The sequence below is a fragment of the Elgaria multicarinata genome, chromosome 5 (assembly GCF_023053635.1).
Source record: "Elgaria multicarinata webbii isolate HBS135686 ecotype San Diego chromosome 5, rElgMul1.1.pri, whole genome shotgun sequence".
Classification (NCBI taxonomy): Eukaryota; Metazoa; Chordata; class Lepidosauria; order Squamata; family Anguidae; genus Elgaria; species Elgaria multicarinata.
The window spans coordinates 47932921-47945298 of NC_086175.1; the positions used below are offsets into that span (position 1 = coordinate 47932921).

Here is a 12378-nt window from a genome sequence, read left to right on the forward strand (position 1 = left end):
ATAAAACCCTAAAGAGGATTGGTGCTCACATGTCAGTGGCATGACTGAAGGGGGTAAAGTTGCTCCTATCGCTCCTAGAAAGATTAAACTCTGGATCTCTCTGAGTTCGCAGGGGGCGGGGACATATTTTAAAAAATGGCAAAAAGCACATTACATAAATCCACAATAGTGGGTGAAGTAATCATCCTAAGAATATAGAAAAGATGTATTAATTCGGGCTTACATATTCTTCTGTGGGTTTATATACAACAGAACATATCCTACACAAGGGACAAGAGTAATGGCTCACCTCACATAGAAAAATTGGCAGCTGGGGAAATGTTTACATAAGAATTGCCATGCTAGGTTGTCTCGTTGAGCATTCAGACTTTATCACTGGAAATCAGCTATCCCTAGGAAGCTCTCAAATAGGGCAGAATGGATTCCCTGGGTGAGAATCAAGGCTGGCCCTACCACTTCTACATTGAGCAGGGGGTTGGACTCAATGGCCTTAGAGGACCCTGCCACGACACAGGCTCTGAACACCACACCTCACGTCTGCCACCACTTCTTATGGGGCGACACAGGCTCTGAACACCAGACCCAGCCGAGGCTACTCCCTGCTCAAGCTAAGCACCACCGCTTGATACGCCTGAGGCAAGGGATAAGAACCACCTTCCTCCAAACTCTGTGGAGAAAGGGGTTTAAAATGGAGAAGGATTTTAATATATATAATAATGCGCTGTGAGTTATATCTGCTTAGGTGAATGATTGTCAGAGTGGATGTTAAATGTTTAAACTTAAGATGATAAATGCCAAAGAGACACGTGGGATTTTTGTGGTAGTTTAAAAACAAAACAATCAAAATTTATTTTTAAAAGTTCACAAGCTTTGTTTCAAATAACAACATTTAAAAAACTTTTTGAAACCTTCCATACAATCCTGTCACTCAATCACATTCGCGCTTTCCTTTTTCTCACACAATCACTCTTGAACTTTCTTTATTCTCAGTATTGATAAAGGTTCCACTACGTGCACACCACACCCTAAAGACACCACTCTCTACCCTGAACCTCAAATTTCCCAGACCTTAAGTACTCTAAACACAGAGAGCACTAAAGACTCTAAGAGTACCTAAAAAGTATCCCTGAAAAGTTTTTCTGAAAAGAACCTCTGAAAAAAACTCACAATCTCCTCAGTCATTCCCTTATATATCACTCCTCCCCCCTCCCAAGACATTCTAACTCCGCCCACTCAGGCCAACATTCTACAAACCACAGACTTACAAACTGCAGACATACATTTGGAATTGACTTGTGGGGTGTAACGCCACAGACCCTTCCAACTCTACTATACTATGATTAGGCAAAGTGAGGCAGTTGCCCCAGGCAGCAGATGTTGGAAGGTAGCAGCAAGATATGGGAGGAGAGAGCTGTGCATCCCACATCCTGCTCTGCACCCCCTAAGCTAGCTTGCTGCCTTCGAGAGAGGTGGAGGAGGCTGTCCCATGAAGAAAGATTCAACTGCCAGTCTGGTCCAATCAACTGTTGTACACAGAATGGAATAGGAGGGGGCACCATTTGGTGGGAATGTTTAATGCTCCTACCTGCACATGCTGGCCCCAGTCCAGGTTGGGGGCTCACATGCTTACACTAAAGTTAGGATCAGTTACATGGTCCACATTTCATGTAGGGTAGCGTGTGGTTGAGCCCTCCATTAGACATACTTAGGGTGCTTCCATACCAGGCTTCTAGTGCACAATCGCTCTACCTTAAGCATGGGGGTGGGGGGGAGGTGTCCAGCCAATGTCATCTCTCATTTATGCCTCTCATGGGGTTTTCTTAATGCTTCTTCCATATTTTTTCCAACCACAGAAAATCTGTTAAGGAGGAAAAGATGGAATAGCTGCACAGTGTCTTTTGATGGCAGCACTGGCAACTCTGTCTGGAAGCACCAATTGGGCTTTTCTACATGAAGCTTTTAACTCACACCTTTACCAAGGCTTCTGTTTCTGGTTTCTTTGTGGGATTAAAATCAGCTCCTTTACATCTGTTCTTTTCCAGGGGGAGGGGGGGTTCTTTGTCTATGAGCTCCATCACACCAGCATATTATTGGACTGTCGTCCTGCCTTGTTTACCGTTTTGCCACGTGACCCTCACATGACATTGTCTCTGTCCTCCAGTCATCCTACCTCTTCCCCTCCATTTTCCATGTTTTTCTAGGGCGGGGAAAGTGTGGTAAGTTTTTCGCCACGTGGGATAAAACTGCTCTTCCATCCCCATGTATTGCCATGTATCTAACAAGTCTCCCTGAAAAGCTTTCCTGAAAAGAACTCCTGAAAAGAACAAGAACAAGAACAAGAACTCACAATCTCCTCAGTCATTCCCTTATATATCACTCCTCCCCCCTCCCAAGACATTCTAACTCCGCCCACTCAGGCCAACATTCTACAAACCACAGACTTACAAACTGCAGACATACATTTGGAATTGACTTGTGGGGTGTAACGCCACAGTCCCGACCCACAGGTTGAGAACCGCTGTACTAGACAGACACCATCGAATATAACCCATAGAAAGGAGAATTACGCTGAAACTCTTGATACTGCAAGAAATGATTGAACACTTATGGTTTGTAATGTCAGGGTTGCAACTTACATAGAGCAATATTTATATAATTTTGAGCACATTTATCAAACAAATCCAAGTTCTGAGGGAATTCCAAATATATTCCTTTTTATTAAAGAAAACAACTGAATGGTTGGAATTGCTGTATAAAATTATTATTATTGTTATTATTATTGAGAATGTTTGGCCAGAAAACATAAGTATTCACACTTCCTTCATGTAAATCAATTGTGCTGAGTATATGATAAATATTTATATGTACCCAAAGGAGAGAGAGAGAAAATACATACAGACTCAGCAAATCGATGAATGAAAGCAATAGATATTTTATTATCTCATATCTCCTCAGAATTCTTCCCAAATGACCACCAAGCAAATAAATTGTTTTTGCAGAATGCCTCAAGATTGCTGTTTTCCAGCTTTCTTTTAGACAGTTGCATGAGCACAGAGATTTTAAAATGGAGTGTTGAAAAATGCAGAATAAACAAGAGATCAAATGGGGAAAGTCTTCAGCAAATGCCATTTAGCTCACAGCACTTTGGTACTAAAAAGATAGACGTTCACAACAAAATTTGTGAGTGACTGATGAGAAAACAGTATTACAGAAAGATGACAGTTGTTTCCAATAACAGTGAAAGGCACTAAATAGATCCCCACAGATGCTCACCGCCCTAAGTGACTGAACCCTGAATAAGTGAATATTTTTCTTAGTGTCAAAACTGTAATACTATGTGTCAATTTTATGTCCAGAAGAGTCAACAGAAATTATGGAGTTTGTTCCCTTAATGTCAGTTTATGATGTACTTTGGTAATTCATGTATCCCTTTATCAGTACAAAGGTGTTTTTCCTGTGCTTTGTGGGTATTTTGTTTAAATAAAAAGTCAATAAGAGAAAACAGATGCTAGAAAGTATAGCCAAAAAGAGCCGTACACAGATCAGCTATTAAAAAAAAAATGTTCTGAAAGCTGCGGAGAGAATATGTCTCCCTAGGCATCTGGCTGCTGCAGCTTCCTAACTCTAGGCTTCTTTTCCACTCCTTACATTGCAAGAAGATATTAAATAAAACATTTATTGATTATTGAATCAGACAAGGGGAAATATATATCTGAAGAAACCAATTCTATTTGCTCTTGGTTTTGCCTCCCTTGCATAGCCATTGGGCTCAAGATTTAATTTTAATCCCCTCTTAAAGCTGTACAGGCCAGTAATTATTACCACATCTAGAAGGAGTAAATACTATAAGCAAATTATGCATTGAGTAAAGATGTACTCAATTTTTGTGGACTATTTGTGGATCTTGTCTTATTCGGCCAGGACTTCAAGTGATTCTCCATATGGAGTGTTTCCTTCTTATTATCCATGGCAAGACAGTGTTGTTAAACTATATTTGGCTGAAGAATCCATTATTCGTGAAACAATGAAAGTATACTGGATGCCTGTTAGTTAATAGCACTGGAGAAATTTGCTAACTTTGTAAAAGTCATGTATAACACTGAAGAAATTTGTTTAACTCTGAAATCTGTTTAACTTTGTCAGATTTCTTAATAAGACTGAAGTCTCAGCTGTTGCTCTTTATCATTGCTTGATTAACTAATTGTTTCATATATCTTTTACTCAGCTGTTGAAGCTTAGTAATAAAAATGTATTACTTTTTCTCACTGTTATAGTGATGATATCGTGTGGATTTATATGTAAATTGTAATTTAAAAATTGTTACACATTAATAAAAATTGAGTAGCCCAGTTTGATACTGTATTTTTCACATTAGTAGTTGTGTGCCTTCAGCACTATCTGCTTAACTTTGGTCTTATTCTGACTGGCAGCGTAAGGTAGAAAGAGGTCTTTTTAACTAGAGATGCCAGGAATTGCACCTGGGACTCTGCATACAATTTGTGTGTTCTATCTGCACAACTCAGCTATAGTCCCTCTTCATCAGTCCAGAATGAATTGCTAATCAATTTCATTGGATGAAACCATTTTACAAACAGGGGTGGGGGGCGAGAAACATCTCTGTCCACTTTCTCGACACTGTGTATATAAAATATGCATAAAGGGGCAACCGAAATGATCCAGGGGCTAATAGTGGTGACAATGTGTGACCTTAAATGAAAAAGCCCACCACCACCACTAGTCTTTAAACTTTCCTTGTAAGAAAGGTGTGCCAATTCCTTGATCATTGTGGGTGCCCTTTCTGACACAGATGGACCAAAGCTGATTTCCTAATACTGCAGATAATACCACGGGGCTACCTTTAAGGTGGCAGGTTGCTGCCATAATAAGCAGCTGTGTCTGGGTGGTGGTGGAAACCCCCAATGCACAGTGACAGCATGGGGTTTCCATCTGCCTGAGCCTACACCCTGCCCTCTGCCTGGGCGGAGGGTAACTAATCAGGGATCGCCATCTGCCCGGCCATGCCTATGCATTGAGGATGGAGCAAGGTTAGAAGGCAGAAGGACCATGTTCACCTCACTCCATCCTGAAAAGTTGGGGTAAGTCCCTGACTTTTAAAATGTTAAGCTTCTCGGGAAAGCCCCACGATGGCTTCGGGGTGGCTGCTGCATCGTATCATCAACGCAGCACCACCATGGTGCCCATCTTGGGGCTTCCAGAATGTATAGACAGCCCCCATGACACGTTTTCCTTCTGTGGTCATGAAAACTGTATGAAGTATTCCAAATACAGCCGTACCATAGATTTATACCCAACCCCTAAGCAAAGTTCTTGAAGCAGCTTGAAGGATCTTGACTTAGTCATAGGTAGACCTCGTCACAGTTAGAATAGACCCATAAAGATCAGTGGAACTTAGATTAGTCATGACCCTTATGGGTCTACTCTAAGTATGACTAACTCTGGATACAACCCAAAATACAATGCAATTGACAAGTTGCTACAAAGGGGCAAAGCCATCATTCTTCTGATAAACCAACTCTTACCCTGCTTTTGAATCTCAGGGCTTCAGTAGGTCTCAGAAAAGGAAACTAATCATATATAGACCTAGTCTTGAGTGCCATTTTTGTTGGTAGAAAGATGGTGTACAAATCAAATCAATAAATAAATACTCCACTGCAGGGATGGTTGCCAGATGCTAGTCCCTTACGGGCATTTTCTTCACCTGGGTTGCTGCTATTGGTATCTTTCCAAGCTCCTAGAAGCAAACACAAAATGTACTGGGGAAGCAAAGATATTTACAAGGCTCCCCAAAGTCCTCATATATTCTAGCTGTGACTCTGCTTCTCTGGTGTATAGGAAGACATTATAATATTAGTCATTTTATTTTCACTCCCTTTTCCAATATGAAATTTGCTCTTTCCCCCTCACTACTGACACACACTGAGCTGTGGTTTTCACATGACCACAAGATCTATTTTCTATTTTTATTTCTCATTTATTTGATTTATACACCACCTTCCACCAAACTTTAAAAAGCAATGCTCAATGTGGCTAACAGCAACAAGACCAAGATTAAAATAAAAATTGAATCATAAAAAGAAATAGATTAAAAGCACAATTAAAAGCACACAATAAAATAAATAAAAACCGCACTCACCCCAATAAAACCTGCTTCAGCAACTTACCAGTTTATGTGCCAAAAGTTAATTAATACCAGTTCATAACCCATCCATGCATTTGTGAGTTATGATCCTTTTGTCGCCATTGTGCATTACTTTACACTTACTAACCCTGAGCACCATTGGCCATGTGGTTGCCTATTCACCCAGTTTGGAAAGCTCTCTTTGAGCTCTGCACAGTCAACTTGGGGTTTTATCATCCCGATTAATTTGGCGTCACACAAATTTGGCTACCTCACTGCACACGCCTGACTCAAGATCATTTGTTTCAGTTTCAGTTCTTGTAAAAGCATTTTATAACACATATGGCCCCCAACAACGTCCCCCAAAATGGCTTACATAAAAGAACAAAACCAAAACAGACATTATCATATAACAAAAACTAAAACCCAAGACCTAAAGCCAATGGACCATCTAGAGGAAGAAACTGCTGCACTATCAGAGCTCCACTGCTTTATCTGATTGTGCAAGCGGATCTCTTTCTAAACCTAGGATCCGCAAGCGGCTGCCCAGCCGTTCGTGCAAATGGCTGTGTAAGCAGTCAAGCAAGCAGAACTGCAGATGGATTCTCCCCTAAGCCAGAGCACATCATTTGGAACTTGGTTTCTGCTAGCACCATGTAATTTGTGCTAGAAGAATGACATGGTTGAATACAGTTATAAAAGCAAAAGGATCAGAGGTTTTGTTTAAAAAAAAAACTCTTCAATCATATATTAAAAACCATTACAAGCCAAGCAGAACAAGGATGTTTTCATTGCCCACCAAAGGGATGGGGTTAATCTCACCTCCTTTGGGAGAGAATTCTATTGCTGAGGGTGCAGCCACAAAAATGAATAAATTAACTGTACTGGCTGTATAAAAGTCTTTGGGAGATCTCACTGCTTACTTCCCTCCATATACTCCTACTAACTGCTTCCAGGAGTGTTGGACTGCAACACCTATCATCCTTAGCTAGCATAGCCAATGGTGAGGGATGATGGATGTTGCAGTCCAACAAATTCTAGAGGGCCACAAAAGCTCCCTGACAGCTAGATCTACGCTACTGTTTTATAGCGGCACTGAAATGCACTGATAACCGTTGGGGCACAATCCGCATTCCATATACTGCTTTCATCATGTTATTTCCTGTTTTTTATTCCACATGCGTAATGATTTGACAGAAGGTGTAGATCTGGCCCCCGTCTTATCCCATAGCAGCAAACCCTCATCAGTCAGACAGAGTTTCCTCCTGCAACAAGGTTAGCACCACGCCTTCCATGGAACGGTGATAAAGGTATGATTGAAATGTCCAGGAGCAGCTGTCTTTACCAATATTGCCATGATGAACCAGCTCAAGGAGAAATCTTGCAGAAGCGATACCTTGGACCCACCTGGAAAAAGTCCAAGGTTACCCCTTCTGTGAGTTTTCTCCCTGAGCAACATTGACACCTTATATTTTGGATTTATTCCATTTGTGAAGCAAACCGGGGACTTTGAGCTCTGAGTAATATCCTTTGGAGTAATGCAAACAGTCCTGGTGCGCTAAGGATAGAAACTTAAAGCAGCAAGAACAATTAGCACCACAGCACCTCAGTGCAACCTGGAACTAATAAAACAGATAAGAGCGGGTGATCGTACACATGCTCGTCACCCCGAGTAATTGAACCCTGAACGAGTAAATGTAGTTCTGCCTGTCATAACTGCAGTGTTATGCATCACTTTTATGTCTGGAGCAGTCAACCGTAATTACGGACTTTGTTCCCTGAACATAGGCTGATGATGTAGTTTGGCAATTTATGTATCCTTTTATCAGCACCAAGACATTTTTCTTGTGCTCCATGGACACTTTGTTTAAACAAAAATCAATAAGGTATGTAACAGAAAAAGAAAAATATGTACACAGAGCTGCTATAAAAAGATAGATTAGTTCTGGAACCTGCTGAGAGAGAGCCCCACCCCAGCAACTGGCTATTGTAGCTTCCTAGCTAAGCTTCCTGTTATATTGCACAAAGATGTTAAATAAACTATTTTATTGATTATTGATCCAGAGAATAAAACGATATGTAATCAAAAGAAGCAGAGTCTGTTTGCTCTTGTTTTTCTTACCTCCCTTGCATGGCGAGAGGGCTGAAATCTTTCCCCAATGTAATACAACAGTCTGGTTCTGGTCCACCATTTCTATAGGGTTTTTGTGATTCTCCTTGGACAGCCATCATCTCCTTCAGCAGCTTTAGCTCACTGAAATTGCTGGAAATTGGTTCTGCTGCTACATCTCCAAGTAAGTCCACATGGTGGGGGCCAGGGGCCTGGGTCAACTCCATATCTACTTTTCTAGAGATGGCACCACCATCTTTGTTGTCCAAGTACATAGTTCTGTTGCCTGATGACTTCTCTTTTCTTGCCTGAAAAGGGATGCAGGTTAAAAAAAAAAAAAAAACAGGAATCAGTTAAGTACAGTGGTCTATCAAATGTATGGAAATCTAGAATGCTGCATCTGCATGAGGTTGTGCAGCTACTCAGGGCCGGCGCTACTGCCTTTTAAGGGTCACAGTTTTATACAAATCAGCTGTTTTAAGAAAAAAACATAATAAAAGGAAAATAAAGTAGTTCAGAAACACTTCTTGAACAGCTGAATCGAAGTTGGCAATTTTTTGAGGGGGGGGGGGTGCAAGTAGCTTGCCTTGCCTAGGACGCAAAATAGTCTGGCACCGGCCCTGCAAGCTACTTCAAATGACCCTCAAGCTCACTAACCTCTACTGTCTTCCCAGAGCCAAGTACACAGTAATTTTGAGTATGTGCATATCTTCCGGTAGGAAGGAATCCACAGTATCCTCCATTGCTATTCATGTGTCAATTATTTGCCATCTCCACTAAAACCAATGGATTTTTTATTGTCTTTAATGGGGAGAAATGAGTTACTTCCCCAGTCCCTATAGGTTTCAGTAAAATGTATGGTTTCCATCTTAGACTTCTGATCATTCTAAGGTTTTCTCATGATCCTGAGTCCAACAACAAAAGCTAAAACAAGAACACACAACTGCCCATGCAGAGAAGCCATATGTGCATACTTCTGAATTACATTTATTCTAATAATTTTATTTTTGTTATCTGCTGGGTTAAACAGATAAAAATGTGAAACCGGTATATTTAACAAACTAATGTCTATATGGATTAGTGGGTCTTCCATTGCTACAGACTATATTGCATTGCAACATACACTGATAAATCAGAAGTAGTACACAACCAGAACACAAAATTTATATAACATAGAAAGTCTTTGGGGTATTATCAGGTGGGGACTTGGCCAAATCTGAGAGAGCCATTAATGCTCCTTGAACTAAAATGTTACGTGCTGGTCAGTTTATACATGTCTTATTATCACCTCCTTACTCAAGCAGGATAAATCCCAACTTAAGCTGTTCATATGGACAAAGCAAGTTGATAGCCACTCAGTAGCGCCCTATATCACAAGGATCTCATGGTGGTGTACAGATAAAATCAGACAAAATCATAAAACTCTACTATTCTATGATTCAACAATTCTATGAAGTCAATGTCAACCAGTGCCAGCATCAAGGGTGGGCATAATCAGGCACCTGCTGAGGGCCCACACTCCAGCAGGGGCCCATTGACAAGATCCCCCTGGAGTTGCTCCCCCTCTTCACCATTGCCTCTCACTCTGGCTCAGACAATGGCGGCAGTGAGAAGGAGGTGCAGTAGATGCCACTGCCGACTTGCCCACTGGTTCTCTGCCTGTCAAGAGATAGCAATGATGAGAGAGAGGAAGAGGACCAATAGCAGCTGGTGACAAATGTGGTGAGAAGATAGAAAGAGGGGGACCATTGATGGTGACTTTCCCAATGACCCTGAAAAACCTGGAGCCAGCACTGATACAGCTTCACAGAATACAACAGAGATTTACTACATGCTGCTGCAGATCTGGAGGTCAGTGCTTTAACTGTGTGTTCTGGTCAAGTCTGAATATCTTAGTACAAGCATAATGTGCACTGGATATTTTGGCCAGTTCTTCTTCAGGACAAAAAACACCTCAACTTCCCTCTCATAAATAAATGCTAGCAAAGGCTGTAGAAATCTTGAGGGGTGTGTGTGTGTGTGTCCTACTATTATCTCTATCCAAACAGATTTTGCAGGGCTGACCACATTTCAAAAACCTTCAAAAGCTGTTTGGCAAGAGATGACCATGGAACAAAACAAATGAATGTGCAAATGCCAAGCAATGATGGCTTTTTCACACCACCTACAACCAGTGGAGGGCCTTCATTAACGACAAGAGGGTGTTGCCTCCCACCAGCCAGCCAGCCATAGCCAAGATGTCCCCAGGGTGGGCACACAACTTTTCCCTCAGGACATCCCTGCGCAGAGTGAAAGAAGATGTGGACTGCACAGCCAATGCAGGCGCTGTGTTAGTGCTTGATAGGTCTGACGCTACCTTGCAGATCAGATTTTTATTCATTTGCTCAATTGCTTGTTGGTTTAAAATTATTTCTATGCCCCCCCTCCATGAAATTAGAGACCTCTAGACAAATACTAACTCAAAATGTAATACACACACACTATGGCCTGGTTTACATGATCCCAGAGGTTTATTCCCCTCACTCTGCGCACCTATAAATGCCGGTCATGTGCCAGGGGGATTTGCATAATTACCTTTGGCAGCATGACTCATCATGTGAACTTAGCCAGGGTGGCTTGTTGCTATGGATAACAAACCACCCAGAACTCTATAACAACAGCCCATAGTTACAGTGTTGTGGAGGAGCTAGGGCTCACAGGGACTTTTTGATTAGCAGGGAGGATGGTCAACTGCAATGGAATCTGGTGGCTCCAATGTCAATGGGGTGGTGAATCCACTCTGGAGTTGAGTCAGAGCCAGTCAGAAATCTAAACGAGCTATCCAAGGTGAGGACCTCAAGTACCCCACACACATCCTCAGAATTCCTGGTTCCATCTGAGTGTAGGGTGCCTTTATCTCGATTTGGGGGCAATTGAGAACATAGCCCCCAAAGTCCTGCTCCTGGTGGAAATGAAAACTGCTAGAACTGGTTTGTTGATATGGATCAACACAGCTGCCTGCATTTTTTTACTCCACTTGATGGCGTGACGATAGGGACTGTCATGAGGAGTGCCTGAACCTCAAAACATACCACTACACCAGTGTGGTGTGGGTGGGTATGGGCGTGGGTGTATGCGTGTGTCCGCTACCTTTCCTCCCTGTCTCTCTCCCTCTGTCAGAAATGAATTGCTTAGACATTGCATCGCTTGATGAATGTGTGTGTGCCTGGCTGTATATCCAAAGGCACATACAGTACTTACCAGATGTGCATGAGTGGGCGAGTGAACTGATTGCCACGCTAAGTAGTATTTTTATTAAGCTTGTCCATTTTACCAGGCAGCATTAAATACACATTTAAGCAATGATTCACAGCAAAGACCTGTACACTCAGTGATATTCCAAAAGGCATGAAATGCTATAAATTTGGAATGTGTACTCGCTTTCACCCACCTCATGGCGTATCATTTGTTAATGTCATCATACAGTGAATTTAAAAACAAACAAACAAGTATACACTGACCTCTTGTGGCAAACATACAGAGATTTCGAAATGGAGGCTTTTGGTGAAGGGCTTGTGAAAACTGTGTCTGTGCAAAAGGAGAACAATGCAATCCTATAGACGATTACTCAGAACCAAGTGTCACAACACAGGCTCTGAGCAACAGGCCCGGCTGCGGACACTCCCTACTCAAGCCAAGCACCACTGCTTGATACGCCTGAGGCAAGGGACAAACACCGCCTTTCTCCAAACTATGTGGAGAAAGCGGTTAAATAGAGAAGGATTTCAATAATAAAATAATGTGCTGTGAATTATATGTGGTGAGGGAAATTATTGTTAGAGTGGGTGTTAAATGAATAAACTTCAGATGATAAATGCCAAACAGACATGTGGGATTTTTGTGGTAGTTAAAACAAAATAATTAAAATTTATTTTAAATGTTCACAAGCTTTGTTTCAAAATAAAACATTTAAAAACCTTTTTGAAACCTCTCATCCGATCCTTTCACCCATTCACATACACGCTTTCCTGTCACCCACACATTCACTCTTGAATTTTATTATCAGTATTGTTTAGTTTGCATAAACTGTCTATCTGCACACCCCACTCTCAAAAGACACCACTCTCTATACTGAACCTCAAACTCTCCA

At 41.6% G+C, this 12378-nt stretch overlaps 1 protein-coding gene across 1 annotated transcript in view; it reads right to left on the reverse strand.

The window, feature by feature from the left end:
- Positions 1–12378, reverse strand: part of OCA2 (OCA2 melanosomal transmembrane protein) — a 175383-nt gene that overhangs the window by 142475 nt on the left and 20530 nt on the right. Inside the window, exon 2 of the mRNA XM_063127501.1 lies at positions 8262–8557. Coding sequence (XP_062983571.1) covers positions 8262–8524 — 263 coding nt within the window. The 5' untranslated portion in view covers positions 8525–8557. The remainder of the gene's footprint in view (positions 1–8261; positions 8558–12378) is intronic.